Below are 26,643 nucleotides of genomic sequence, written 5' to 3' on the forward strand. Positions count from 1 at the left end.
CCCAGGACCCACCTCGGAGCTGGAGAATCCGGGCGCCCCTGACTCTGGCACACCGGATGCAGCTCTGGAGAAATGCACAGCCTGACCCGCGTGGAGCAGGTGCGGCTTCCAGGGAGAACGGGCGTGAGCCCTGCTGGTGGGCGCAGACCGCAGACACCGGGCTCCCCAGGCTCCCGCTGTTGGGAGGCGCGCAGCCTCAGCACACAGGACAGGTGCTGGCCGCCATGGGGCCAGGCGGCCGGGCTGCTCGGCTGGGGCCTGGCCCCCCAGGCCACCAGGCAAGGCTTCTTGTCAGCTGCACAGGAGACTGTTTATATCTGTCCTGTAGTTTGTCTTGGAGTCCGGTGTTGGGATGCCTGCAGCTTTGTTTTTATTGGAGAAAATTGCTTTAGCTGTCTAACATTTCCTGTGTTTCCAAATGAATTTTAGCATTATTTTTTCTAGATCTGAGAAGAATGTCCATGGTATTTTTTTTAAAAAAATTTTTACTTACGGGGCCGGCGCCGTGGCTCACTTGGTTAATCCTCTGCCTGCGGCGCCGGCATCCCATATGGGCACCGGGTTCTAGTCCTGGTTGCTCCCCTTCCAGTCCAGCTCTCCGCTGTGGCCCGGGAAGGCGGTGGAGGATGGCCCATGTGCTTGGGCCCCCGCACCCATGTGGGAGACCAGGAAGAAGCACCTGGCTCGTGGCTTCAGACCGGCGCAGCGCACAGGCTATAGCAGCCATTTGGGGAGTGAACCAGCAGAAAGACCTTTCTCTGTCTCTCTCTCCCTCTCACTGTCTATAACTCTACCTGTCAAATAAATAAATAAATACATTTTATTTACTTTATTTGAGAGTTAAAGTTACAGACAGTGAGAGGGAGAGAGAGAGAAAGGTCTTCCTTCCGTTGGTTCACTCTCCAAATGACCGCAACGGCAGGAACTGTGCTGATCCAGAGCCAGGAGCCAGGAGCTTCTTCCTGGTCTCCCACGTGGGTGCTGGGGCCCAAGGTCTTGGGCCATCCTCCACCGCCTTCCCGGGCCACATCAGAGAGCTCGACTGGAAGTGGAGCAGCCGGGACTAGAACCCAGCACCCATATGGGATGCCGGCACCGCAGGCAGAGGATTAACCTACTGTGCCTCGGCGCTGGCCCTGTCCTTGGTATTTTGATTGATATCACATTGAATCTGTAAATTGCTCTTGGGGGTGTGGACATTTTGATAGTGATTCTTCCAATCCACAAACATGGAAGATTTTTCTATTTTTTTTTCTTTTTCTATTTCGTTCTTTAATGTTTTGTAATTTTCATTATTGAGATGTTTTACATTGTTGGTTTAATTTAGTCTAAGGTATTTAAATTTTTTTGGTAGCTATTGTGAGTGATTGATCTTAGAAGTTCGTTGTCAGCTGTGACATTGGCTGCATATACAAAAGCTACCAGTTTTTCTGTGTTGATTTTATATCCTGCCACTTTACCAACCTCTTCTGAGTGCCATTCATCACTAGTGGAGTCTTTTGGATCCTCTATATACAGAATCATGTCACCTGCAAATAGGGAGAGTTTGACTTCCTCCTTCTCAATTTGAATCCCTTTGATGTCTTTTTCTTGCCTAATGGCTCTGGCTAAAACTTGCAGGACCATACTGAATAGCAGTGGTGAGGGGGGCATCCTTGGCTGGTTCTGGATCTCACTGGGAATGCTTCCAGCCTTTCCCCATTCAACAGGACGCTGGCCATGGGTTTGTCATAAATTGCCTTGATTGTGTTGAGGAATGTTCGTTCTATACCCAATTTGCTTAGAGTTTTCATCATGAAAGGGTGTTGAATTTTATCAAATGCTTTCTCTGCATCTGTTGAGATAATCATATGGTTTTTGTTCTTCAGTTTGTGAATGTGATGTATCATTGATTGATTTGGGAATGTTGAATGATCCCTGCATATCAGGGATAAATCCCACTTGGTCCAGGTGAATGATTTTTCTGATGTGTTTTTGGATTCAATTGCCTAGTATTTTGTTGAGGATTTTTGTGTCTATGTTCAACATGAAAATTGGTCTTTATTTCTCTACCTCTGTTGCGTATTTTTCAGGTTTAGTAATTAAGTTGACGCTGGCTTCATAGAAAGAATTTGGAAGGATTCCTTCCCTTTCAATTGTTTTGAGAAGAATTGGAGTTAGTTCTTTGTTAAATGTCTGGTAGAATTCAGCAGTGAAACATCCGGGCTTGTCTTTGTTGGGAGGGTCTTTGTTACTGATTCAGTCTCCGTCTTGGCTATGGATCTGTTTAGGTTTTCTATGTCTTCATGGCCCACTTTAGGTAGGTTGTATACGTCCAGGGATCTGTCCATTTCTTCTAGGTTTCCCGACCTGTTGGCCTGCAGCTGTTTGTAGTAATTCCTGATGGTTCTTTTTATTTCTGTGGTGTCAGTTGTTCCATCTCCTTGTTTATCTCTGAATCTCTGTTTTTACTGATTTGGGTCTTCTCCCTTTTTTGCTTGTTTAGTTGAGCCAATGATACATCAATTTTGTTTATTTTTTTCAAAAAAACCAACTCTTCATTTCACTGATCTTGTGTCATTTTTTTCAGTTTTATTTTCTAATTTTTTCTTTCCTCCTAGGAACTTGGGGTTTGGTTGTTGCTTTTTAGTAGGTCCTTGAGTTGCGTCGCTACATCGTTTATTTGAGGGCCTCCCAATTTCTTGGCACCAGTTGCTATAAACTTCTCTCTTAACACTGCTTTTGCTGTAGCCGTAAGTTTTGACATGTTTGTTGTCATCTTCATGTGTTTGCAGACATTTTTTGATTTCTCTTTAGGTTTCTCCAGTGACCCGCTGTTCATTCAGGAGCATGTCATGCAGTCTCCGTGTGTTTGCTCACGTTCTAGAGATTCCAGAGCTGTTGATTTCTGGTTCATCCCATTGTGGTCAGAAAAGATACGTGTATGGCTTACTGAGGATCTGCCGGGGCTTGCTCTGTGGCCCAGCAGACGGTCCGTCCTAGGAAGGTTCCATGCACTGCCGAGAACGTGTGTTCTGCAACCGCGGGGTGAGGAGTTCTCTCGGTAGCAGTTAGGTCCATGTGGCCATAGAGTAGATTAGTTCTGTGGTTCCTTTGCTGATTTTTTAAAAGAATTGATTGTTTATTTGAAAGGCAGAGTTACTGAAAGAGAGAGGGGGAGAGAGAGGGAGGGAGGGAGGGAGGGAGGGAAGGAGGGAGGGAAGTCTCCCATTCACTGGTTCACTTCCTAGGTGGCCTCAATGGCCAGAGCTGGGCTGGTCCGGAGCCAGGAGCCTCTTCCATGTCTGTCATGTGAGTGCAGGGCCCCAGGCACTTGCGCCATCTTCCACTGATTTCCCAGGAACATGAGCAGGGAGCTGGATCAGGAGTGGAGCAGCCGGGACTGGAACCCTCGCCTGGGTGTGATGCTGGCCCTGCAGGTGACGCCACAACACAGGCCCTGTCAGGTTGGCCTGTCCACTGAGGCATCGGGGGTGTTGGAGTCCCCTGTGTTCTTGTATTTTAGTCTCTGCTTTCCTTTGGCTCCATCACCATTCCTTTCACGTCTCGGGGTGCTCCAGCCTGGGGTGCACACACACTTCCTCGGTCGCCTCTTCCTGCTGGGCTGACCCCTCCATCCCCGCACAGTGCCCTTCCTTGTCTCTGTGAACGGTTTCTCTGAAAGTCTATGTTGTCTCACACCTGCTCGTTTTCGGTTTCTGTTAGCATGGAATATCTTTTTCCAACCTTTCGCTTCCAGTCTGCGGGATCTTTATTGGTGAGTTGTGTTTCTTGTAGGCCGCGAATAGAAGGGTGCTGTTTTTAAATCCTTCAGCCAGTCCGTGTCCTGTAACTGGACAGTTCAGTCCACTCACATGCAAGGTCATTTCTGGTGAGCGGCGGCTTGGCCCTGCCATTTTTCTGTCCGTAACCCCATTGTTGTTTTGCATCGCCTTTGCACCGTTGCCGGGAGGTTTTCTGCCGTCCCGCTCTTTCAGGGTGCTGCTTGTCTTTCTCTTTCTGTGCGTGTCACATCCTTAAGCGTCATTTGTACGGCCGGCCGGGTGGTGACAAATGCCTTCAACAATCTCTGTGTGTTATGGAAGGCCTTTATCTCGCCTCAGTCGTGACGAGCGCGGGACAGGGGGCGGGGTTCCGGGCGGCAGTTTTGTTTTTAAGGACGTGGGCTGCGTCTCCCCACTCTCCCCGTCTGCGGGGTTTCTCACGAGAAATCTGTGAATCGGGTCGGAGACCCCTTAAAGGCGACCTGGCACCTTAGGATCTTTCCTTTGTCTTTTATTCTGGAATCTTGAACATAACACGTCGCAGTCCCGACCTCCGGTCTTGTCCGGGGTTCTGTGTGCTTCCGGTACTGGAACGTCCATATCTTGGTCCGTATTCGGGATATGTTCCGCTCCACTGCCTAGGTTTCTGGCTCACTCTGCCTCTCCGCTTCTTCAGGGATGCCCCAGCCACGTCTGTTTGTCCCTTAGATCCTCAGCACTCGTGTTTTGTTGATTTTTTTCTTCTTTGTTGTTTTTTGGCCTTGGACTCCCAGCTCAGAAATCCTTCCTTGAGCCCCACCGGGCCTGCCGTGCAGTTTCCACGGTCTTCTCTACTTGATGGACTGAATTCTTCACTCCTGGTATTTCAGTTGGATTATTAATATTTCTGTTCCCCAACAGAATTTCTCATCCGTGTCCTACTTAGGTTTCTTTAGCTCACGTCTTCGCTTGTCTGTTTCGAGTCCTCTGCCATCAGTCTGGCAAATTTCTTCTCAGACGTTGGTCAGTGTCCTCGTCCTCACGGCCCGATGCTGGGATCTCTGTCCCCTTCGGTGAGTCACACTTTCTCCTTCATGTTTCTCTTATTTCTGCCATTCTGACGCGTCTGGAGAAACCAGTTGATATCAACTCTTAAGTCTTTGTTCTTGGGAGTGTGCCGTGTGGATAGCAGGTGCCTGCACCTTCAGGGGGGTCCAGACGGGTGTGCAGGGGCCTGGGAGCTGTGCCAGCTGCTGTGGGGGGAGTGGAAGTCCAGGGTGGTGCCTACAACATACGTGGTGGTTTACTGGTGTTGTCAGGGAGCACACAGGTGCACGAACCACACAGAGGACCCCTGCACTGTGCAGCATGAGCCTGGGGTCCTCCTGGCCTGTAGCTCCGTCCCAGGATTCCCACAGTCACAGGTGCAGGGGAGCCGCCATCTGCCCGGGAGCCGCCCCGTCCCTGAGCTGGGCACCGTGGGGGGCTGAGGGAGGAAGGCAGCCTGCCCCGTGTTCGCAGTTATGTGAGCCCCCGTCCCCTCCACCTCAGACGACAGTGGGGACCGCAAGTCCCTTCGCAGGGGAGCTGGGCGTCTGCGGGATCCTCTGGCCCGGCTCTGGGGAGGCCTGTGCAGTCCCTGCTGGTGCACGGAGCCTCCCCGGCTGTAGATTTTCATGGGAAACTTCCCTCCCGCGAGTGCCCAGGCCACAGCTGCTCCTGTCCCCCTGGTGTCTCCCCAAGACCAAAATCAGCGTCTTTTCTCTATTTGGCCGCGCTGGGCTCCTGGGGCTGGGATTTCAGCGTGTGACTCTGGCAGCGTGAGGGATGGGACGTGGACATTGAGGCCACGCCCACGTCCGGCCCAGGCTGCCCCCTGCCCCGAACAACACCGCAAGCAAAGCCGGGTGGTGCAGGCGAGGTGGGCGGGGCTGCAGGTGCGGGAGCTGTCCGTGGGCTGCGTGCTGCCCCAGCCCTTGGAGGGAAGCAGCGCGGCCGTCGAGTGAGCGGTCACACTTCCCGCTCGGACGGCAGGGCCGTCCCTTGCCCTCCTCACCCCGTGAGTCAGTTCCAGTCTCTCCTCCGGGCCCAAACCTGATTAGGACAGCCCCACCTCTAAACCTGTTTGTCACCCGGGGACGTGAGACTCCGGCCCTCTCCCCACCCCTGCCCCAGACTGCAAACCTGGTTCCAGCCGTTGTCATCCAGGATTTACTAGAAAAACCACCTTTTAAAAAGACTGACTGACGTATTTGAAGGGCAGAGTGACCGGGGGAGGGGTGAGTGGAGAGATCCTGTGTGCGCCGGTTCATTCTTCAAAGGCCTGCGGAAGCCAGGTCTGGGCCAGGGTGGAGCCGGGGCCAGGAGCTCCGTCCAGACCTGCCACGTGGGCGCAGGGCCTGAGCCCGTGATCAGCTGCCGGTGCCGTCTCAGGCGCATCAGCAGTGAGCCGGAGGCTCCTAGGCGAGCTCGCCCTCCTCGCCCCGGGCTGGGGACGCCTCAGGCAGGGAGGTCGGGCCTCCCTGCTGCACAGCCTGAGAGCCCGCGTCTCCCTGAGCCTCGGGTGCCCCATCTCAGGCCCATTTCTCGGGGAGACTCAGCTGTGCACAGATACTGGGGCCGCTGCTCTGTGCCGGCCGCTGTGCCGGTGAATCCAGGCTATGGGTCAGCGGCTCTCGGCCAGGGGCGTGGTTACGCCCAGGGGACATCTGATGTGGGTTGGGGAGGAGCTGAGGACTGACCCCACAGTGCCAGGGGTGGTCATGTGGTCTCATCACAGCCCCACCCCCCCCAAGCCTGGACGTGATTTGGTAGGTGGAACCGACGGCCTGCAGCAGGCGGGTCACTGCCCTGTTTTCCCAGTGGAGCCAAGGAGGCTGAGGACTTGGGGGCCGCGGGCCTGACCTCCTGCCCCCGAGCCGGCAGCCTGGACTCGGGCCTCAGGCTGCACACAGGGGCCCAGGAAGACCCCAGACTCAGGGTGGCAGGGGGGCCTCTGGCAGGACCTCACTGCTCTCAAGGGTGGGACATGGGCCCCCCTGGAAGGCGCAGCCCGCTGTGCTTTGGGTGGGTTCCCGCCACGTGGTTTACTCTCCCTGCCAGCAGTGTGTTCCCGCGTCCTCAGGCACCGCCTGGGGCCGCTGGGCCCTGGGATTTACAGGGGTGGGGGGTGATGCACGGCGTGTCCTCCGGTTTTGGGGAGAATCTGCCGGCTCCGGCCCTGCTCCCTGCTACCCACTGGGCGTAGGGAAATCCTCACCAGCCAGACCCAGACAGCCAGGGCCAGAGCCCCCTGAGCGGAGCACCCGGCTGCTCACGGGGCGGGGTGGGGTCCGTGCATGGGGACTTCCGCTCCCTCCCTTCTCGGGGCACGCCCCACCCAGGGAGCTGTGGCCGCACCCAGGCAGATTTCCAGCACAAGGACAGAAAGAGCTCAGGCCGAGTGCTGTGACAGAAGGGCAAGAAGAGAGAGTCCAGGAAGGCTGCGTGGAGGCGGTGGTATTTAAGGCAGACTTTGAGTGGCAGGCGCACCTTTGAGGCCGTGCTGGGAGCCTGGAGTGGAGGGAGAAGGGGGCCCGCAGCACAGCAGCGGGGGCCGGGCCCGACCACCATGATGGCACAGGAGTGCCTGGGCTGCCGGCTCGAGACACCCCGGTCCTGCCGCTGTGCTTGGTGACCTCGGCCTGGCCAGGCAGGGTGACCGCGGCCCCAGCCCTGCAGGCACGCGTCAGGCATCCCTGTGCCTTCCCATTTGCCGAGACGCACTCTGGAGGCCCCCTGGTTCCCGGTGCCAGGAAGGGAAGCCCTGCAAGGACATGGGGCCGAGGCCCACCTAGCCCGGAGCTGTCCATCAGGCTGAAACCCCTGGGGAGCCCAGGCAGCACCCGTCTCTGGGGCAGGACCCAGGCCCGCTGTCGCCGTCAGCGTGCAGCAGGTGTGCAGGGCCAGAGGCAGATCTGAGCGAGAGGCAGCCGGCCCGGCTTGTAGCTCCTGGCCACAGCCGCCTGCCGTGGGTGCACCTTGCTCTTAGGGGGTCTGGCATCGGCCGCAAGCCCCATCCAGGGCCTCCTGTCCGCTCCAGCACCAGTGAGGGCCAGCCTGCTGTGCGGTGTCTCCCGGCGTCCTGCCGTTTGGTCCTCGCACGCTCGTGCCCGGCAGGCTCCTCCCGGGGATGTGCTCCGCTGCGGTGTCAGGGCCTCGGCCTCGGTGTCAGCCGAGGGGGCTGCAGGAGAACGCGCTCTGCTCTCGGGGGGAGCCTTCCGCCCAGGCCACAGCCGGTCCCCATCTCTGCAGGGCAAGGCTGCCCTCTAGTGGCCAAGAGCCACAGCCGCTCCTGGTTTAGATGCAGCCTTGGACCCAGGTGGGCGGGGCAGGGGACCGGCCACGTGCATCCCAGTTCCCTTCTTGGGCTCATCCTGGGAGGGGGGCGGTCAGCCCGAGGGAGCACCTGCCGTGCGGGGGCAGAGCGCTCGGCTCACATCCCTGAGTTCTCACAGCTTCACAGCATGGAAGTTCTCACCCCCACCACCCGTAAGTCCAGGCAGGACCCAGGATCCCACCCTGGAGGGTCCCCGGCCAGCCGTCGCCATGCGGCCCTGGTGCGTGTCCTCTCCCTAGCCCGCGTGGCCTCCGGGCGGGACTTCTGCTTTCTCAGCCTCACCTGTGGCCGTGGGGCCTCATGTGCAGAGCTCTGGGCCCTGCCTGCCCGGGCTTGTCCTGGTCACTGCTAAGCAGTCAGGGTGCCCGCCCTCCCATGGTCAGGAGGGGCAGGACAGGGCCTGGGGGTTCATATCCTTGCCAGGACCCTCGGGAGTGCCGGGACCCTGGTCCACGTGGACATCGAGATGCCACCACGACCTGTGCTTCCGACGACCTGTGCTTGGCCGGGCTGTGCTGGGGGTCACTGCGCCTCAGAGCTGCGCACACAGCAGTGTGGCTGGGTGGGTAGCGTCGGCCGTGGGTGGCAGGACAGGTAGCCGGTGCTGCCTCTGTAGCAGCCACAGCAGGGGTTGGCACCTGGCACCGGGGGAGGCCTCGCAAGCGCCGATGCCGGAGGCCCCGAGCGGGCCCATGTGGTCAGCGCTGTGGCTGTTGTCCCCACCCCGAGGTGACGGTCACTTCATCAGTTCACGCGGCATCGAGGGCCAACCCCAGCCGTGCAGCTCAGTGGCCTGGTCCTCAGATCGTGCGCCCGCGACTGTGAGATTCTTTCAGGGTGAAGAAAGGGGGTTTCGTTTGCAGAAAATCGCATAAGAAAATGTATACTGATTCCTGACAGCAAAAAAGACTGCTGCCGTTTCTTTTAAAGGAAAACTCACATCTGTACGGCTTAGATTTGTTTTCGTGTTTATTTGAAAATAAAGTCAGAGAGGGTGAAAGAGAGATCATCCCTCTGCAGCAGCCCGGGCGGGCCAGGCGGAAGCCGGGAGCCAGGGACTCCAGCCAGGTCTCCCACATGGGTGGCGGGGACCCCAGGACCTGAGCCATCGCTGCCACCTCCCAGGCTGTGGGTGAGCAGGGAGCTGGATCGGAAGCAGAGCCAGGGCCTGAACCAGGAACCCCAGAATGAGGGGCAGGCTCCCCGGGCAGTGTCCGCACTGCTGTGCCAAATGCCCACCTGAGTGGCCTTTGTCCATGTGACTCTGTCTGTCGCCCACTCTCTAAGCCAGCGACTCCCGCCTCAGTGCTCGGCAGAGAGAGTGTGAGAGCCAGAGTCTGAGCCCGGAACTCGCCGGAAGCCTCTCTGGCGGGACACAGGCTCAGGGAAACCAGACAGCAGCAGGACTCAGCCCTGAGCTGCCCCTCGGGGCCGGCAGCAGCAGTGTCCACCCCGTGCAGAGACCCAGGGCGTCCCGTTAGGGAGTGAGTGAGTCCCTGGGTATCTGTAGGACGGGTCTGGATCTGCCTTCGGCAGTGCCAAGTCTGTGCCACCAGGTGGCAGACGCGTGCGGCTGGGGTCAGCCTGGGCTCTGTCCTGGCAGGCCCTGGTGTCACTGCTTAAACTGGAGGGAGAGGGCGGCGTCTCTTCACACAGTGCTGCGCAGGCCTGCGGCCGGCCAGGGGCCGTCTCTGAGTGAGGGGAGGAACAGAGGTGTCCTCAGGTCTGTCCCTTCCCTGTGTCAGCCAGAGCAAGGCCCACAGCTTCCTTGGAAAGGGACTGCGATGGACCTCATCAGTGCCAAGACACTGTGGCCCCACCTTCAGTGGTCCTCGTGTGCCCCCTGAGCAGCCCCGGGGAGCCACAGAGCGGGGCAGCACTGACCTCAGGGAGCACCTGGGGAGCCACAGAGCAGGGCAGTACTGACCCCGGGGAGTACCTGGGAGCCACAGAGCGAGGCTGCACTGACCCCGGGGAGCAACAGGGCAGGGCTACACTGACCCCGGGGAGCGCCCGGGAGCCACAGGGCAGGGCTGCACTGACCCCGGGGAGCGCCCGGGAGCCACAGGGCAGGGCTGCACTGACCCCGGGGAGCGCCCGGGAGCCACAGAGCGGGGCTGCACTGACCCCGGGGCTCCCTTTCTGCTGGGAGGCGGGTGCTGTGTCACGGGAAGGTTGTGGGTTATGGGTGGTAGGTGCACCGGCCGTGCAGGGTAGAGGGGAGGCGCATCCACGGGCCCCGGCTCCCTGCTGCCAGGGCCCTCTTCCTCGGTGTCCCTTCCCTACCCGGGACAGGCCCTGCGGCAGTGGCTGCCTGTGGCCCGGAGGCACTGGGGGTCCCGGGGGCCCAGCTCTGAGTCTCAGAGCCTGTGTGTCCTGCACTCAGGTGGGCGCTCACACAGCGTAGCTGAAGAGGAACGGGGGGAGGGGGGATCCCAGGGGCGGCGAGAGCTGTCCCACTCACGGGCACAGCCACGGCCCCTCGGACACTGAGCTCTGAGAGGCAGGCCGCTTCCTGCAGGACATTCCAGAACCTTCCAGAACGTGAGATCTGGAGGCTTTCGTCGTCATCTCTGAGGAGGAGCTGCTTAGAAAACGGTCCCGGGGTCTCAGCCGAAGGGAGAGTGCCCTTCACGTGGAAAGACAACACCACGATCTCGCGTGGGCCCGCTGGGGGGGAAACCGTGCCTTCTCCAGGCTGCCCTGGTGTGTGGGGTCTCTGTGGCAGACCCTGCCGTCCCCGTGTCCCCGCCCAAGCCCCCAGCCCTGATCACCGGCCCCTGAGGCTCCCCAGGGGTGCCATTCCGTCTGCTGTGCTCAAGGGCAGAGGCCAGGCCAGGGACTCAGCTGTCCCCACAAGTGGAGCGGCAGCGCCACGGGAGCACAGCACAGCAGCGCCACGGCAACTCACCACAGTAGTGCCATGGCAGCACACCACGGCAGCGCCACAGCAACACGCCACGGCAGCACCATGGCAGTGCCACAACAGCACCACAGCAGCTCACCACAGTAGCACCACAGTAGCGCCGCGGCAGCTCACCACAGTAGTGCCATGGCAGCACACCATGGCGGCACACCACAGCACAGCCACGGCAGCTCACCACAGCAGCTCACCCATCGTTTCCTTCCAGGGAACCGAAAGCTTGACTCTCTGGCCCATTAAGCGTCAGGTTCATCTGGGGGACTGCTGCTGACACCTGCCTAGGCCACGTGTGCCATTTGCGAGAGAGGGCCCGTGACCGCAGCAGGTGCTGGGGTTGGCCGCCCGCCAGCCGCCTGCCAGTCGTGGGGCCCCGGGGGGCCGTCCTGATGATGATGATTCTGGCTCGTGGTTTTGCAGGTGCGCAGGCCTACATCAGCCACCTGCGCTGGCACAGCCCCCGGTGATGCGTCCTGGCTGGCAGAGTCCCGGGGTGGTGAGGCTGCCACCTGGCCAGGACAAGGGACACGTGAGAGGAAAGGCCACCACAAGACACCAAACATGGAGTGAGGGGGAGGGTCATCGTTGGGGGTGGGGACTGGCCAGGCTGCCTCGCTGTGCACAGAGGACAGCAGCCTGCGCTGGGAGAACAGGGCTACACGGCTCTACAGAGGTCAGGACGTGGGAGCCGCAAGTCCTGGTAGGGTGGGGGTGGAGCTGACAATGTGATTGGGCCATTTGGTCACCTGACTTCTAGTAAGCCAGGCCGGGCTTGGGAAGACGGCGCCGTTTACTAACAGCACGCGTGCGCCCGCCTCTGTCCCCCGAGGCCGCCAGGGGCTGCACCTTCAAGACCTAACCTGATGGGAAGCGCCTTCAGAGCCCCATGATGGGGTTACCTTTCCACCCTGAGCGCCCTCCGGGTGCAGCTTCGGGCTGTGGCAGGGGTGCCGGGAGGCCGGGCATGCCCAAGGCTGCAGGTGTGGGCCCACCCCTTGGCCGAGAGCTGTGCTCCTGGGCCTGGGCCTGTCCTTTGCGGACGGCCTGAGCGAGCAGTTTGTTTGCTGGGTGTCTCTGGAGCGGTCACTGCGGCTGTGGCCGTGTCCCCTGCCGCCTGGACGGGGGACATGCTGGCTTCAGGATTCAGCCCCGAGCAGCAGTCTGTGCCATGGTCCCGGGCGCCCCGCTGGGCCCTCCCCCACTGCTTGCTCGGGGCTCTCCGCCTCCTCCCAGCCGCCCTGTGGAGGCCCCGGGCTGGCCTGATGGCTGAGGCCACCCCACTTCCGGCCGAGCGCTGACAGATGCCCCCCCTGTCCCCATGACCGCAGCTGCCTTTGTGGCCCGACCAGGCTGTGGCAGGGCGGGACTGGCGAGCGGAGGCGGGAGCCAGGGGCGCGGTCCCTGCTGAGCACACACGAGGGAGTTTGAAGCAGTTGAGGTTGGACATTTCCTGACCCGCAGAGCCACCTCCCGAGGGAGGCTTACATCCCACCTGTGGTGGCTGGCACCCTCCCCCGCTCTTCCCTCCGTCACACGTCACCTCTGCCACGCCGTCGTGGATCCAGGCCACAAGAGCTCTCACGTGCACTTGCTTGCATCTTTCTTCCCGGTCCGGTCCCAAGCTCCATGCAGGCCAGGGTGTTTGGCTGCCCGGTGCAACGCTGAGCCCCCCTCCACCCATAAAGAGTGCTTGGTATACAGCAGGAGCTCAATAAGCATTGACTGAATGGATGAGTATCCAGGTGGTTCCATGATGGCATCATTGCGAGAGCCGCACCCAAGCAGACCGGATGGGAGACGGGCTCTCCGCCGACCCCTGACCTCACCTCCATGGACACCCCTGCCGGCCCCTGCTGGCCCCTGTTGGCCCCTGCCCTTCGGGGCATCTGCCTGGGTGGGAGAAGCCTCATGTGGCTTGTCCCCACCGGGTGGGCAGCTTCCTAGGGACAGGCACCTGTTTTGTTTCTGCCCCGGGGCCTGGGGGTTTCATCTGGGCTCAGGACTTTGCCAGGGAGACCAGACGGGTCCGTGCATATTCCCGTGGGAGGAATGCCGTGGCGCTCACGGAAGTGGAACTAGCAGATGAGGGTCTTTTATTGAAAAAAAAAAAATCGGTGTCCATGTGGTTCGTCCATGACTCATTTTCCATGAACCGTCTGAAGGCTGCCCGCTGCAGCCGCTGGGTTCGTCAGCGCGTGCCCCAGGCCTGCGCCCGCTCGTGCCCCCCAGGGACACGCAGGCCGGGTCCCAGATCCGCCATGGCAGACGGCGACTCCGAGATCCCTGACACCTCAGGGCCCCAGGTGCCACGCCGCGATCGTCCTTTCCTGCTCAGTGTGGCGCTCACAAACATTTCATTACGTTTGAAAATAATTGCGGCTTAGATTTCTCTTACACGCCAAGACCCGAGTTTGCACAGTGAGTGCTGGAGCATCAGAGCCAACGGTAAATGTGGTTACACAGAACCAAGTAAACGTGAAAGCAAAGTTACAAGAATCCATCCGGGAGCTTGTGCTCTGGCATAGTGGGTGAAGCCGCCACCCAGGATGCCGGCATCCATACGGGCACAGGTTCAAGTCCCAGCTGCTCCACTTCCAATCCAGCTCCCTGCCAATGGCCTGGGCAAAGCAGCAGAAGATGGCCCACGTGCCTGGGCCCTGCCACCCGCATGGGAGACCTGGATGGAGCTCCTGGCTGCAGCCTGACCCCCTGACCCATCCCTGGCCATTGCGACCGTCTGGGGAGTGAAACAGCAGGTGGAAGGTCTCTCTCGGTCTCTCTCTCTCTCTCTCTCTAACTCTGACATTCAAATAGATAAGTAAATCCTTTTAAGAAATCCTTCCAAAACGGTGGATGGTGAGGAAGTGAAGGGTTGAACGCCAGACGTGGGTGTCCGTGCGAGTGTTGTTTCCTGGCTGCTGTGCGGGGTGACGGCCCCCAACAGCAGGAGTTCCAGGGCCCACAGATAGCGCAAAGCAGTCAAAATAGAGCCACACGTGGATCTAGAACTTCTGCACAAAAACGAGCTCGTCCTTCAATCCTGCCTCTCCTGGATCTCTTTTCTAAACTACTGACTTAGTTTATCTGAAAGGCAGAGTGAGAGAGCGGGAGGTCTTCCATCCGCTGGTCACTCCCCGACGCCCACAGTGGCCAGGGCTGGGCCAGGCTGGAGCCAGGAGCTCTATCGGGTCTCCCACGTGGGTGCAGGGGCCCAAGCACTTGGGCGTCTCCCACTGCTTTCCCAGGTGCACTAGCGGGGAGTGGGGCAGCAGTGCAGCAGCCGGGACTTGGATGGCTGGCGCTCTGGGGCAGGATGCCAGCATCACCAGTGCGGCTTAGCCGGCTGTGCCACGATGACACGGCCTCCTTCGGGGAACTCTGGCGTGCTTCCGGGCGGTGGAATATTCTAGCGTGTCACGGGGTGTCGAGCGCCTTCCCAGACGTGGGAAACGCTAGTTTTTCCCCAGCAGGGTTCTCGGCTGCCGGCCGTGCTGTGGCCCGTGTGAGCGCTCGTCCGGACGGGTGACTGCGCACTGACCTCCCGGGTGACCGCGCCGTCCTGACCGCTGCCTCGTTTCGTTCCCTCAGGAATCCTGTTCACGATGCTGGTGTTTGGCCCGGCCTGCGGCTTCATCCTGGGCTCGTTCTGCACCAAGATCTACGTGGACGCGGTCTTCATCGACACAAGTAAGCCGCCCGTGCCGTCCACACGCACTGCTGCCCACGTGGTGGGTCACGGCCCTCCCCCTGGAACACAGCCCTGCCCCCGGACCACGGCCCTCCCCCCGGACCACAGCCCCCCCGACCACGGCCCTCCCCCCAGACCACGGCCCTCCCCCCGGACCACGCCCCCCGACCACGGCCCTCCCCCCGGACCACGCCCCCCCCGACCATGGCCCTCCCCCGGACCACGGCCCTCCCCCAGACCACAGCCCTCCCCCCAGACCACGGCCCTCCCCCCGGACCACGGCCCTCCCCCGGACCACGGCCCTCCCCCAGACCACAGCCCTGCCTGTGACGAGCCCATTTGCCTGGGCTCGTGTGGCCTCTGCCATGTCCGGGCCACACTGTCGCCCCCAGGAGGGCTCTCCCTCAGACGTGTTCTTTCCTTATCTGAAACCTGGGAGTGACAGTAGCTGTGTCTGCCCCGCTGAGCTCTTAGGAAACTTCTGTGGGCAGTGCGGGTGTGGGAGCTCCTGGCGCTGTAGCCCACGAGACGGCCATGCCGTCGACAGCAGAGGTGGGGGCTGTGATGGGCCGTGTGGGGTGCACTGCCCCCGCGGGTCAGGGACACAGATGGGAAAAGGCCTTCTGAGACAGGGCCGGGGGGTCCTGTGTGGGGACACGCCCCATGCCCACCCCATCAGCGAGAGCCAGGCCCGGTCGTGGCTGGCGCCGGGGCTGTGTGCTCGTGCTGCTGTTCCCCGGTCTCTGTGGTCGGACGCAACACAGCTGGTTGTGTGGTCCACATGGCACGTCCAGTGCTGGCCCAGGCTCGGCCGCGGTTCACCCTGACCCTGGCTGCCCGTGACACCGGCCCTCGGTGCGTCTGCTGGGAGTGGCGCACGGTCTGTCCACGCACACATGGAGCCTCCTGTTGTGCCTGGGGCCGCGGCCGGGTGTCAGCCTGATGTGGGTCAGTGGCGGGAGGTGCCCCTTCGAGCTCACTCCTGGGGCGGGCCGCTTCCAGGCCCCACCTCCCATGGTTCCCCGGAGCCAGAGGGGGTGGGCGAGGTCCCGGGGCTGCTGCAGCCGGGGGCACACTCGGGAGGAACTGCTACAGCAGGATGGATCTCCGAGAGCTCCGGGGCCTCAGCTGCCGCGTGTCCCTGAACCAGAGCCCTGCTCTCCTGTCGGGCAGCGGATGGCGAGCCCTGGGTCCTCCCTCCCAGCACCCCCGCCCAGCCGTCCACCCCCGGGGCCCGGGTCCTTCCTCCCAGCACCACCCCCACCCCCGCCCAGCTGGCCCACCCTCGGGGCCCGGGTCCTTCCTCCCAGCGCCCCCCCACCCAGCCGGCCCGCCCTCGGGGCCCCTGGGTCCTCCCTCCCAGCGCCCCCGCCCAGCCGTCCACCCTCAGGGGCCTGGGTCCTTCCTCCCAGTGCCACCCCCACCCCCGGCCCAGCTGGCCCGCCCTCAGGGCCCCTGGGGACTCCTCTCCTCTCCACCCATCGCCTCCTGACAAGGCTGCACCTGCTAAGTCGCCCAGAGAAGTCACGGCTCCTCAGTGCCCTGGAGTCCCCGTGGCCTCAGCCCGTTCCTCCCAGCGAGGCCTTTCCTGGCCCCTAACGGTGTCACAGACTCACCCGTGTCGGCGGGTGCTGGGGCTCCAGTGGGGGGGGGGGGCGCTAGGCAGGCTGGGCGGCGCAGGCCGGGAGCAGCAAGGGCTCTAGCCAGTGCGAAGGCCACCAGGGAGGCCACGGACTGGGCAGCCGACTTCACCCCACGCCTGCCAGCGCCAGGCCCTTGAACCCCGGTGTGTGAAAGTCAGACTCTGAGCTGAGGGAGCCCTGGAGTCCGTCTCCTCTGCCCTGGCTCAGGAAGTGGAGGCCCGGGGAGGGGAGGGGTGCCCCACCCACGGGTGCGCCCGTGTGGAAGTGGAGCTGCAGGAGGAATTTATTTTGGGGCAAAGAGAATTAAAATCCACGCAACCTTGGGCCTCTGACATTCTATGAAAATGTGTATTATGGGGAAAAAAATCCCTTTAAAAATATGTTTATTTGCAAGGTGGGGAGACAGTCTCCATCCGCCGGCTCACTCCCCAAACGCCCCGGCAGCAGGGCTGAGCCAAGCTGAAGCCAGGGCCCAGCACTCCATCTGGGTTCCCAAGTGGGGGTGGCAGGGACCCAGGAACCAAACACTTGCCACCTGCTGGGGAAGTATTAGCAGGAAGCTGAATGAGAAGCGAGGCCAGGACTTGAACCCCGGGCCCTCCGACTCAGGGATGTGGGCGTGGTCAGCGGCAGTTTAACCTTCGGCCGCGAGTTTCTCTCCTGCTCCCTGTCCCCTCGTCCTGTGGCGGTGCCTGGACCTGAACCCCAGCCTCCCGAGCAGCACGCTGGTGTCTGCCCAACAGCGACCCGGCTGGCTCCCTTCTGCGTGAGGCAGCATCTCCTCTCATCGCCTGCAGTGACCGAGGGGTCGGCAGGTGCCGGCCTGGCCTGTCCCCTCCCACCCAGGTCCCCTGGGTGTGCCCGTGCCGCGCCCCGCCTGCAGGCCTGTCCCAGCCTGACCTGCTCAGCGGCGTTGCTGGCCCCGCAGGGCCCAGGGTGAAGGGGCGCGAGTGGCAGCGCAGACTCCCTGGGCTGGCGGTGAGCGTCCCTTGGGAAGGCAGGGGGCTCTGCTTGGTCTCTGCCATCCCCTCCCACCTCCCACCGGACAGGAAGGCAGCAGCAGCCTTCAGAGGGCCTGGCCAGCAGAGGGCAGCAGAGCACCGTCCACACCATTCCAGGGTCGGCCTTGGAATTCCGCTTGCCAGCAATTTTCATGATTTTCATTGTTCCTATGCTGGCGGTCTGGGAGTGGACTGGGGCTGTCCTTTTTTTTTTTTTTTTTTTTCTTTTTTTTTTTAAGACTTTATTTATTTGAAAGGCAGAGTTAACAGAGAGAGAGGGAGGGATGTCTTCCGCCTACTGGTTCCCTCTCCAAATGGCTGCAATGAGGGGGCTGGGCAGGCCAGAGCCAGGAGCCAGAAGCTCCATCCAGGTCTCCCACGCGGGTGCAGGGGCCCAAGCGCTTGAGCCATCTCCCACGGCTTTCCCAGGCCATAGCGAGGAGCCGGGTTGGAAGCGGAGCAGCCAGGGAAGTGCATTGGGCGCCCGCGTGGGATGCTTGCGTTGCTGTTGGCAGCTTTCCTGGCTGTGCCGCAGCGCCGGCCCTGGGCCTGTGCTCTGGGGAGGGGGCTTTTCAGCCGCCCCTGCCTTTTGCTGACTTATCTGCACCAGGGTCTCTCTTCACGTCCCAGGGAGTGGGGCCGCTGCCTCCAGCCCTTCTGCCAGGCCCGTGCGCTCCCAGCTGATGGCTCACTAAAGCCACACACACGTGCCCCCAGTCCTCGGGCCCTGCTGCAGGAGGGGTCCTGCTGCCGCATGTTGGTTGTGCCAAAGCCTCGAGCCGGTCCCTGGCCTGCGCTTGGGGCACGGGGAGGGGCGGGTTCACCGTAAGCCAGCGCCCCTGCTCCGCATCTTCCCCGGACTTGGGACAAGGATGCGACTCGCAAGGACCCGCTCACCTGTTCTCTGGGCCCTCAGTGGAGGGAGCGCAGCTCACCCAGAGCAAAGCCCAGATGCTGAGGGTGCCGCACTTAGAAAGATGCAAGTCTAAAGGAAGGAGCCGCCCGTGTCTGCACCGCACACAGGCCCAGCCGGTCCCAGCCTCGGGGCAGGCGTCCATCACAGCCCACCTGGCAGGCATGGCTCCCCACCCCGACATGGGCACCAGGAGCACCTTCCCCACCACTCCAACATGTGTACCAGGTGACACCTCTCCCACCACAACATGGGCACCTGGGACGCCACCCCACCCCAACACAGGCACCAAGGGACACCTCTCCCACCCTAATACTGGCACCAGGGCACAGCTCCTCCCCCCGACATGGGCACCAGGGGACACCTCTCCCACCCCAACACAGGCACCAGGGGATACCTCTCCCACCCCAACACAGGCACCAGGGGACACCTCTCCCACCCCAACACAGGCACCAGGGCACAGCTCCTCCCCCCGACATGGGCACCAGGGGACACCTCTCCTACCCTAATACAGGCACCAGGGGACACCTCTCCCACCCCAACACAGGCACCTGGGGACACCTCTCCTACCCTAATACAGGCACCAGGGGACGCCTCTCCCACCCCAACACAGGCACCTGGGGACACCTCTCCTACCCTAATACAGGCACCAGGGGACACCTCTCCCACCCCAACATGGGCACCAGGGGACACCTCTCCCACCCCAACACAGGCACCAGGGCACAGCTCCTCCCCCCTCATGGGCAGCTCCCCCACCCCCCGACACGGGCCACCTGGGGACAGCTCCCAACACGGGTGCCGGGGCACAGCTCTCCTTGCTCTGCTCTGCTCCTCTTCGACTCCGTCTCCCTTCCCCAGGGTCCCTGGGATTGAAACAGCGTCCACGTTTCCCGGGTGAGCTGTGGCGGCAGGGAGCCAAGCCTGCCCATCGAGACCCCAAGGGTGGCCGCCTTGCACAGCCGTCCCCTTAGCCTCATGTGCTGCCCCCAGCCCGTTGCGTTCCCGAGTGTTCTCAGTGAGGTTTGGTGCACCTGAGTCGGTGACAAGGCGCTGCGTCTTCGCCCTGAGCGTGCATCCGACTGTAGTCTGAAACCGCAGTAACTTGTCAATGCCAAGACCAGGACCAGGAGCAGGAGCAGACAGAGCCAGCCCCTCTGCTCCGGGGGATGGGGGCTCCGGTCAGGGCCGGCCAGGGTGCACTGCAGAACCAGACACGCCTGGGGTCTCGGGGGCTGAAGATGGGGCTCCCCGCCCTCGCCGTGTCCTGTGCTGCTCCTCGGGGTGCGTTGTTCATTGCAGCAACTTGAGGAAGGGGCGTGGGTGTCACGCGCCCGCTCACGCCTGCACTGCAGAAGCAGCAAGCTTCCCTGGTGGCCACACCCACCTCGAGTGCAGGGCGTGGCCTCCTGTCCTCATACTCCTCCCTCCGTTCTTGGCCCACCCTGTGGGTTGTCCCGCTCACTGGGGCACCCCCATGCCCCATGGGCAGCATCCAGGGTGGAGGGGGGTGCTCCCCGTAATTCGCCCGGATGCCCGTGAAATCGTGTTCTTGCAAGATGGGCAGCTCAGAACCTCAGAGCCGCTGCTCAGACGGGGCTCGCACCCGGGGTGTTGTCCCAGATTCAGACCAAAACCCTCGCCGAGCCCCCACCCGTGGTGAGAGCAGCCCGGCAGAGCCAGTGGGCCGTCCTCAGCGTGAGCCCAGACGGCCGAGGTCCTGGCCTCCTCCCCACCTGCAGAGCGATGTGGACGCCTCACTTCTCCCTGCCATCCACCTGTGAGCAGACGTGGGCTCCCCACACTGTGCACACACCCAGGGAGCACAGACGTGGGCTCCCCACACCGTGCACGCGCCCAGGGCACAGGCGTGGGCTCCCCACACCGTGCACGCGCCCAGGGCACAGGCGTGGGCTCCCCACACCGTGCACGCGCCCAGGGCACAGGCGTGGGCTCCCCACACCGTGCACGCGCCCAGGGCACAGGCGTGGGCTCCCCACACCGCACGCGCCCAGGGCACAGGCAGAGCTGAAGCAGCCTCCTGCCGTCCTCGGCACCCTCCTGCTGCTCAGACGGCCTCCGCCACGCATGCTGGCAGCTTCCCAGATGGCGGGGGAGGCGCCACCGCTGCCACTCACTTCCATCCAGTGCTGCCGGCAGGTGCCGTTCTCCTGACCTCCACTGGCGAGTGGAAGGCCCCAGAGGGCCCCATGAGGTGCCTTTAGGTGCAGGAGCCGGCTGCAGGGCCCTGTCCAGCCGCGAGGTAGGAGGGAGCCGAGCTGGTCTGTGGCAGCCGGACACGGGGCACTCTGGCCACAAGCAGCTCCGTGTGCGTGCTCAGCACGAGCCAGGTGCTACCCTGGGGGTGAGCCCCCTCCTCCCCACTCCATTGCCCTGGCCACTGCTGTCCAGATGGGTCAGCTGAGGCATGGCGAGTGCCACCAGGGGCCCACGGCTCCCAGAAAAGGGCCCAGGACCTCGGCCCAGCCAGCCCGGCTCCTACCTCCATCTTGCACCGCCCCTAGCGGCTGCAGGCCTGGTTAAGACAGGGAGTGGGCTCCGAGTGGAGTCCCAGGTGGGTGCCCTGGGGAGGTGACAGAGTCGACTTCAGGAATCTACCCTAGACCGATGCCCGTTTCCTCAGGTCCGGCTGGCCCAGCCGGCAGCTCTGCCCCGCCAGGCGATTGCAGCCCTAACCCAGCGGCCACCTGTTCTCCCTTCAGCCCCGTGAGAGCAGGTGCTGGACCAGACAGCGAAGGGGCATGTGGCAGAGGCCCGGCACAATGGCCTGGCCGGTCCTCCCCCCAGATCCGTGGCGACCCCAAGGCCAGCCCTGCCCCGCCCGCTGAGCCGCCCTCTCTCCACTTGCAGGCAACCTGGACATCACGCCCGACGACCCCCGCTGGATCGGAGCCTGGTGGGGCGGCTTCCTGCTCTGCGGTGCCTTACTCTTCTTCTCCTCGCTCTTGATGTTTGGGTTCCCACAGTCTCTGCCCCCGCACTCGGACCCCGCCCTGGAGAGCGAGCAGGCCATGCTCCCCGAGAGAGAGTATGAGAGGCCCAAGCCCAGCAACGGGGTGCTCAGGCACCCCCTGGAGCCCGACAGCAGTGCCTCCTGCCTGCAGCAGCTGAGAGGTAAGGGCGGCTGCCTCTGCCTGTGGGCGGGCGGAGGGACAGGGTCAGGGGCGGTGAGGGCGGGGGCTTGGCCCGGGCGCCAGGGGCCTGAGCCGTGGCAGCATCGGGCGGAGCGGAGCGCTCTGTGCAGTCGGCGTTGGCGGCTGTGACTGATGTGCTTAATAAGGCAAAGCCAAGCAGCTGCCGTGGACCGGAGGCCCCCCCAGCGGCGGGTGTGAGCCGACCTGTGATGGATGAGAATGTGGAGGGGGGGGTGATGTCCAGTGCTGCCCAGAGCTGTTGAGATCTCGCAGGCCGCCGCTTCCTGGCGCCAGGAAGCACAAGGGGCCTCAGGCTGGCCCGCACGACGCCGCCTCCACGTGCGTTGCTGTAGACACAGGGTGTCCTTCCACCCCGTCCACGGCAGGTGCGGACCAGCTCCCGCAGAGAGGTGTTATCCGGTCTCAGTGAGCGTCGCACTTGCTAACGCAGCCAAGCTGTTACTGTCGTGTTTCGAGGAAAGTGGATGGAGCTCTGGGGACCAAGTGAGGCGGCGCGGGTGGAGACGCAGGATGGGATGGCCGGGGCCGTGTCCACGTTCCGGTGACGTGTGACTGAGCACCGCCCAGCAGCCTCCAGAGCTGCTCGGCGGGCGTGCGTCTGTGCCGCCCCTGGCGAGCCGCCTGTGGCCTGCACGCGCCCCGCCCGGGCCCCTGCGTACCTGCTCCTGATAGAAAGAAGCAGCCGCCGGGGCCAGGCAGGTGCAGGGCTGCGCGCTGCTTCCAGGAAGCCAGCGTGGGATAAAGGTCGAGCCGCTCGCTGCGGCAGGAGCCCAGCGCTCAGCCACGCGGCCCTCGGTGGCCACGGGTCCTGCCCTCCAGGGCACCTGCAGACCTTCCCCACGGGACGTCTCGGGCAGAGCCTTCTGGTGAGGCGCCCGGCTGTGCAGAAGCTCCAGGACCAGGAAGAGATCCCCGACTGCCCGCCTCCACCCGCCCTGCGGGCTGCACGCTGCAGAATTGTCCCTCGTCAGTGGGGCTGTCCTGAGGGGGGAGCCCTGCCCACAGGAGGCTTCCAGTCAGAGCCACCAGGCCACAAGGAGTGCAGAGAACGAGCGCTGTGTCCAGGAAGAGCCTGACCTCACAGCCTCCCAGGTGTCACCGCGGCTTCTGCGCTCCTGCTATGGGCAACTGTAGGAAGTCTAACGGTTCATCTAGCTTTTAGGACGCGTTGGTGGAGAGAAAGCTGCCCGGTTCTGGGCTCCGGGGTTGCCTTGGCCGGCACCCTGTGCCTGTGCTTGATGAAGAAGGCCCCCTTCCGGAATTCTCCAGCCAGCTGCCTACTGCTCCCCTAACAGCGCAGCCAGCAGTGCGGGGTGATATGGAGGAGGACGTGGGCTGGCCGGACCCCGACCCTCACCCTGACTGTCACACAGAGCCTGGTGGACGGTCTCTGCTCACCCCTGCCTTGAAGCCCTGCACCTGTCACCTTCATCTCACATTCCTGGGGGCACAAAGATGAACGACCCGTCGTGACATCAGAGGACCCCACTGGTCACGGGGACGGATCAGCAAGTCACAAAGGGCGCAGTCGGTGAGGCCTGCAGGGCCAGTGGCGCAGCCAGGATTGCGCCCGCAGCGGGGCAGGGCCTGCAGGCCCCATTCCCCGGGCCAGGCGAGGGAAAGGCCAGCAGCTGAGCAGGGCTGGGGTGGCGGCCGCTGTGGCCGCAGAATTCCAGGGTCAGACGCGGTCGCTCCTGAAGTCTTGCTCGGTTGGGCCAGCGCCGGGGTTTGCCGAGGCCTCCTGGGTGCCGGGGCTCAGCCGGCTCCTGCTCCATCTCAGGAGGAGAGTGTGCAGTAGGTGAGGTCACGTCCCTGACCCTGAGTGAGGGGCTCTGGGCCTGAGCGGACGCTCGGCTGTCACAAACTAGGGTCTGTGTCCACGCAGGCTTCCCTCTGGTGGCTCATGGGTTCTGGTTTGGAATCAGCAGGTCCAGAGGCAGCTGGTCTCCCGACGGACCTGGAGGGCATCCCGTCAGGAAAGGGAGCCGGAGTTGGGTGGTTCCCGGGCCCTCGAAGCCTCGGCCACATCACCTAACTCCTCTCCTTCCACGTGGTGGGCGTGGTTTGGTGTTAGTGGCCGCGCGAGGGCATAGTCACCACTCCTCCATGGACGAGGAGGAGACAGGGGCTTGGGCCTCGGTCCCTTTGCCTCCGCAGGCTCCGAGGGTTGCCCCACAGCCCGGCCGTCAGCTGGGTTTGCAGCCTCAGCAGAAGCGGGGAGCTGGGAAGCTGGGGGCTCCCTCTTGTGGGACTGTCACACAACCTGGGGACAGAGCAGGCAGCCCACAAACAAATGCTTGGGTTTGTCCAACTCCGCTGTCCCCGAGTGTGCCTGTGCCGCCCCAGGCACGTTTTTCTCGACCGCGTCCTGGGATGTCTGTCACTCAGCCCGCTCCCCGGCCACTCCGCACCCTCAGCTGCGGCCTCTGTGCCCAGCGCTGCCCTCTCTGTCCCGCCCCTGCCAGGCTCGAGCAGGGAGATGGTGTGTGAGCGTCTGTGGACAGAGCTGGGCAGGGGCCACACTCGCTCTGTGCCACGCGTGACGAGGCTGCAGACAGAGTGGGGGCTCCGGCGTGGTGGCCGACCCATGGGGAAGTCCACCCACCTTGAGCTCAGCACTGCGTCCTTGGGCGAGGCAGCAGTCCCAGCCCCCAAGGACCTGGCGTCCTGGTGCCTGTAGCAGGCTGGGGAGACTCCCTGCAGTGGTGGTACTGTGAGAGCTGGGTGCCCTGTGCCGCACCATCAGGAGCCACGGCTGGGGCACTCTGAGTCTGCTGGAACGCACGCCAAGCCCTTGGTGACCGCTGCCTGGGGGGCCCCAGTCCCTGGGCAGGGGGCAGGACTCTGTGGCCTGGAGGAGGGGAGCCCTGTGGGAAGCTGATGGCCCCAGGATCTCGCGCTCCTCTGCCAGCCTGGTGTCCTTGGGGCTCCAAGTGCGGCACTGGTGGCAAGGAGCCCGAGGGTCTCTCGCAGGCTTGGTCGTGGGTGACCACCGCTGGTGCCCAGCATTGCGAGATGCTGAGCTCTCCCCGGGAGCCAGCGACGTGGGGGCCGTGGCTGTGTAACTGAAGCTGTGGCCCCCGCCTTGGACCCGTGGAGTCTGGAGGCCAGAATCCGAGCCCCGGCCCCCTTAGCTCAGGTTCCCGCCTTTCTGACACAGCCTCACCCAGCGGAGCCTTCCCCACGCTGCGGGCCTCCTCCGCCTGCCCCCTCCCCACTCCTTCCTCTCCCTTCCCCAGCCCCTCCTCCCTCAAGCCTGGACCGAGCCCCAGGTCCGCGCCATGTCCGGTCGTTCGCCCCGGCCTGAGTGGCCGCTTATTTCATCGCCGTCACTGGATTTCTGAGGACTGAGCTGTGCCTTTGCGTTTGTCTTCAGCCTGAGAGCCAGGACCCGAGGGACGCACCTGTCACGAGCTTGAGCCACAGCCGCAGGTGCCGGGGCTGCCTCTGCTCTGACCGCGAGCCCTCTCCCTGCCTCCGATTTCTCGCCTGGAAGTGCGGGATTTTAGTCGTGTGAGGCTCCCGGGCTGGTCCCGAGGGTGGCGTGGTTGCCATGGAAGCAGTGAGGACGGCGCTCTGTCCACGTCAGTCCCCGTGGCTTCCTCCTCCTGAGGGGCCCCGTGTCCCAATCCTGCAGCAATGTCTTCAGAGACTCGCTCTGGAAAACCCGTTCTCCCTTGAGAGACTCCCCAGCTGCTGTCCCCGCTTGGTCCCCTCCTGCTGGGGTCAGCGCCCTCCCCCATGAGGGTGGAGTAGGCGTCCCGGCCAGTGGCCCCCGCATCGCCTGAGGCGGTCCCCGGCCCTGCTCCCGCCCTCTGGGGCTGAGTCACCAGGGAGGAGGGCAGTGGCGAGCAAGGGTGTAGGTGCTAGGGTGGCCTGGGTGGCCGCGGCGCCCCACTTTCTGCCTGTCGGGCCGCCTCGGTAGCGAATGCCACCTTGGAAGGTGAGAGCCGTGCAGGTTCCGCAGCCGTCTGGGTGCAGAGCTCACAGGTGAGGCCAAGCCAGCGCAGGGAGAGCAGGGCTGCGTCCCCCTGGAGCCCAGCGGGCCTGGCCGAGCGCACAGGCGTGCTTCATGCCAGCAAGACCCCCAAGGCCCCCCCGGCCCTCAGTCGAAGATTCTCAAACTGGGCGCCTTCACGTGCGATTCACGGAGAGATTACTCATTGCATGAGACGGAGAGCGGGCAGACGCCTGTCGACGGAAGCTTCTGGAATGAAGTGCAGAAGCGCCTGTTCACAGGTGGCGTGTCCACGGGGCAGGTGCCTCGCCCCCGCCCCTGCAGATGGTGAGGGCTCTGATGGAAGACGACAGGGAGAGGCCCCGCCCCAGGAGGGCGTGGCCAATCTCCCATCACCTGGGTCAGATCCAGACCAGAGGGCAGAGCTCAGAGGGGGGACGCTGGTGGCGTCAGCCCCGCAGCTGGGTGACCGGGGACCGGGTGTGGCCCTGGTGCTGTGTGCTGGATTCCTGGCATCTGTGGTGTCCACACCTTCCACGGAACGGGAGCAGAGAGGCAACTCTGGCCAGGGTCGGTTCCCGGGGACGCCCCCAGCCTGCGCTGTAGCTTCGAGTTTCCAGGGCGTAATTCGGGAAGGGCATCTTGAGTGAGTGTTGCCCGCCGAACTCAGGAGCAGCCGGGACCTCCAGGTCCCCTCCTGAGGAGGGGGCTCGGATCACCTGGATAAAACCCACTCCTCTATTCCCAGAGCCTAGGCCCCGTGACGAGAGCGCCCTTGTGCCTGTGCGTGTCCCGGGCACGCTGCACCATCCCCGCGTGCCACACAGGACGGCGAGCTGGTGCGAGGTTTCTCAGCCGCGAGGCCTCTGCTTCGTGCCGGGTGCACTGGTCCGATCCACACCCTAAGCCACGTCTGCACTGGTTGCCACGTCGGCGTGGCTCTGCGTGTTTGTGTAGCTTAGAAACCAGCGAGCACTTCACAAAGGGAAAGCGCACACGTGGCGGCAGAGGCGTTCCGAGAGAATGCTCTGCACATTGGAGATTTTATCTCTGAAACATCTGGCGACCGCAGATGTCTGACACCTTGTTAGTGAGACAGAAAACACAGCGCAGAGGCCAGCGCGCTCCAGGGGACACAGGGCAAACTGTGAATGCCATGGATTTGAACGTGTGCCCGCCACATTTTTGTTCTGACTCAAACCCTCCATGCAGTCTGTTCTGTCTTT

General features: G+C 62.8%; 1 protein-coding gene across 6 annotated transcripts in view; it reads left to right on the plus strand.

The window, feature by feature from the left end:
- SLCO3A1 (solute carrier organic anion transporter family member 3A1) overlaps positions 1–26,643 on the plus strand; it is a 158,203-nt gene that overhangs the window by 101,613 nt on the left and 29,947 nt on the right. For all 6 annotated transcript variants that reach the window (XM_070053478.2, XM_070053479.2, XM_089311089.1 and 3 more), the window contains 2 exons: positions 14,630–14,728; positions 21,155–21,418. In XM_070053478.2, the coding sequence (XP_069909579.1) occupies positions 14,630–14,728; positions 21,155–21,418 (363 nt within the window). The remainder of the gene's footprint in view (positions 1–14,629; positions 14,729–21,154; positions 21,419–26,643) is intronic.

Source organism: Oryctolagus cuniculus, chromosome 12, assembly GCF_051225735.1.
Source record: "Oryctolagus cuniculus isolate XC-2025 breed Fujian yellow rabbit chromosome 12, ASM5122573v1, whole genome shotgun sequence".
Lineage (NCBI taxonomy): Eukaryota > Metazoa > Chordata > Mammalia > Lagomorpha > Leporidae > Oryctolagus > Oryctolagus cuniculus.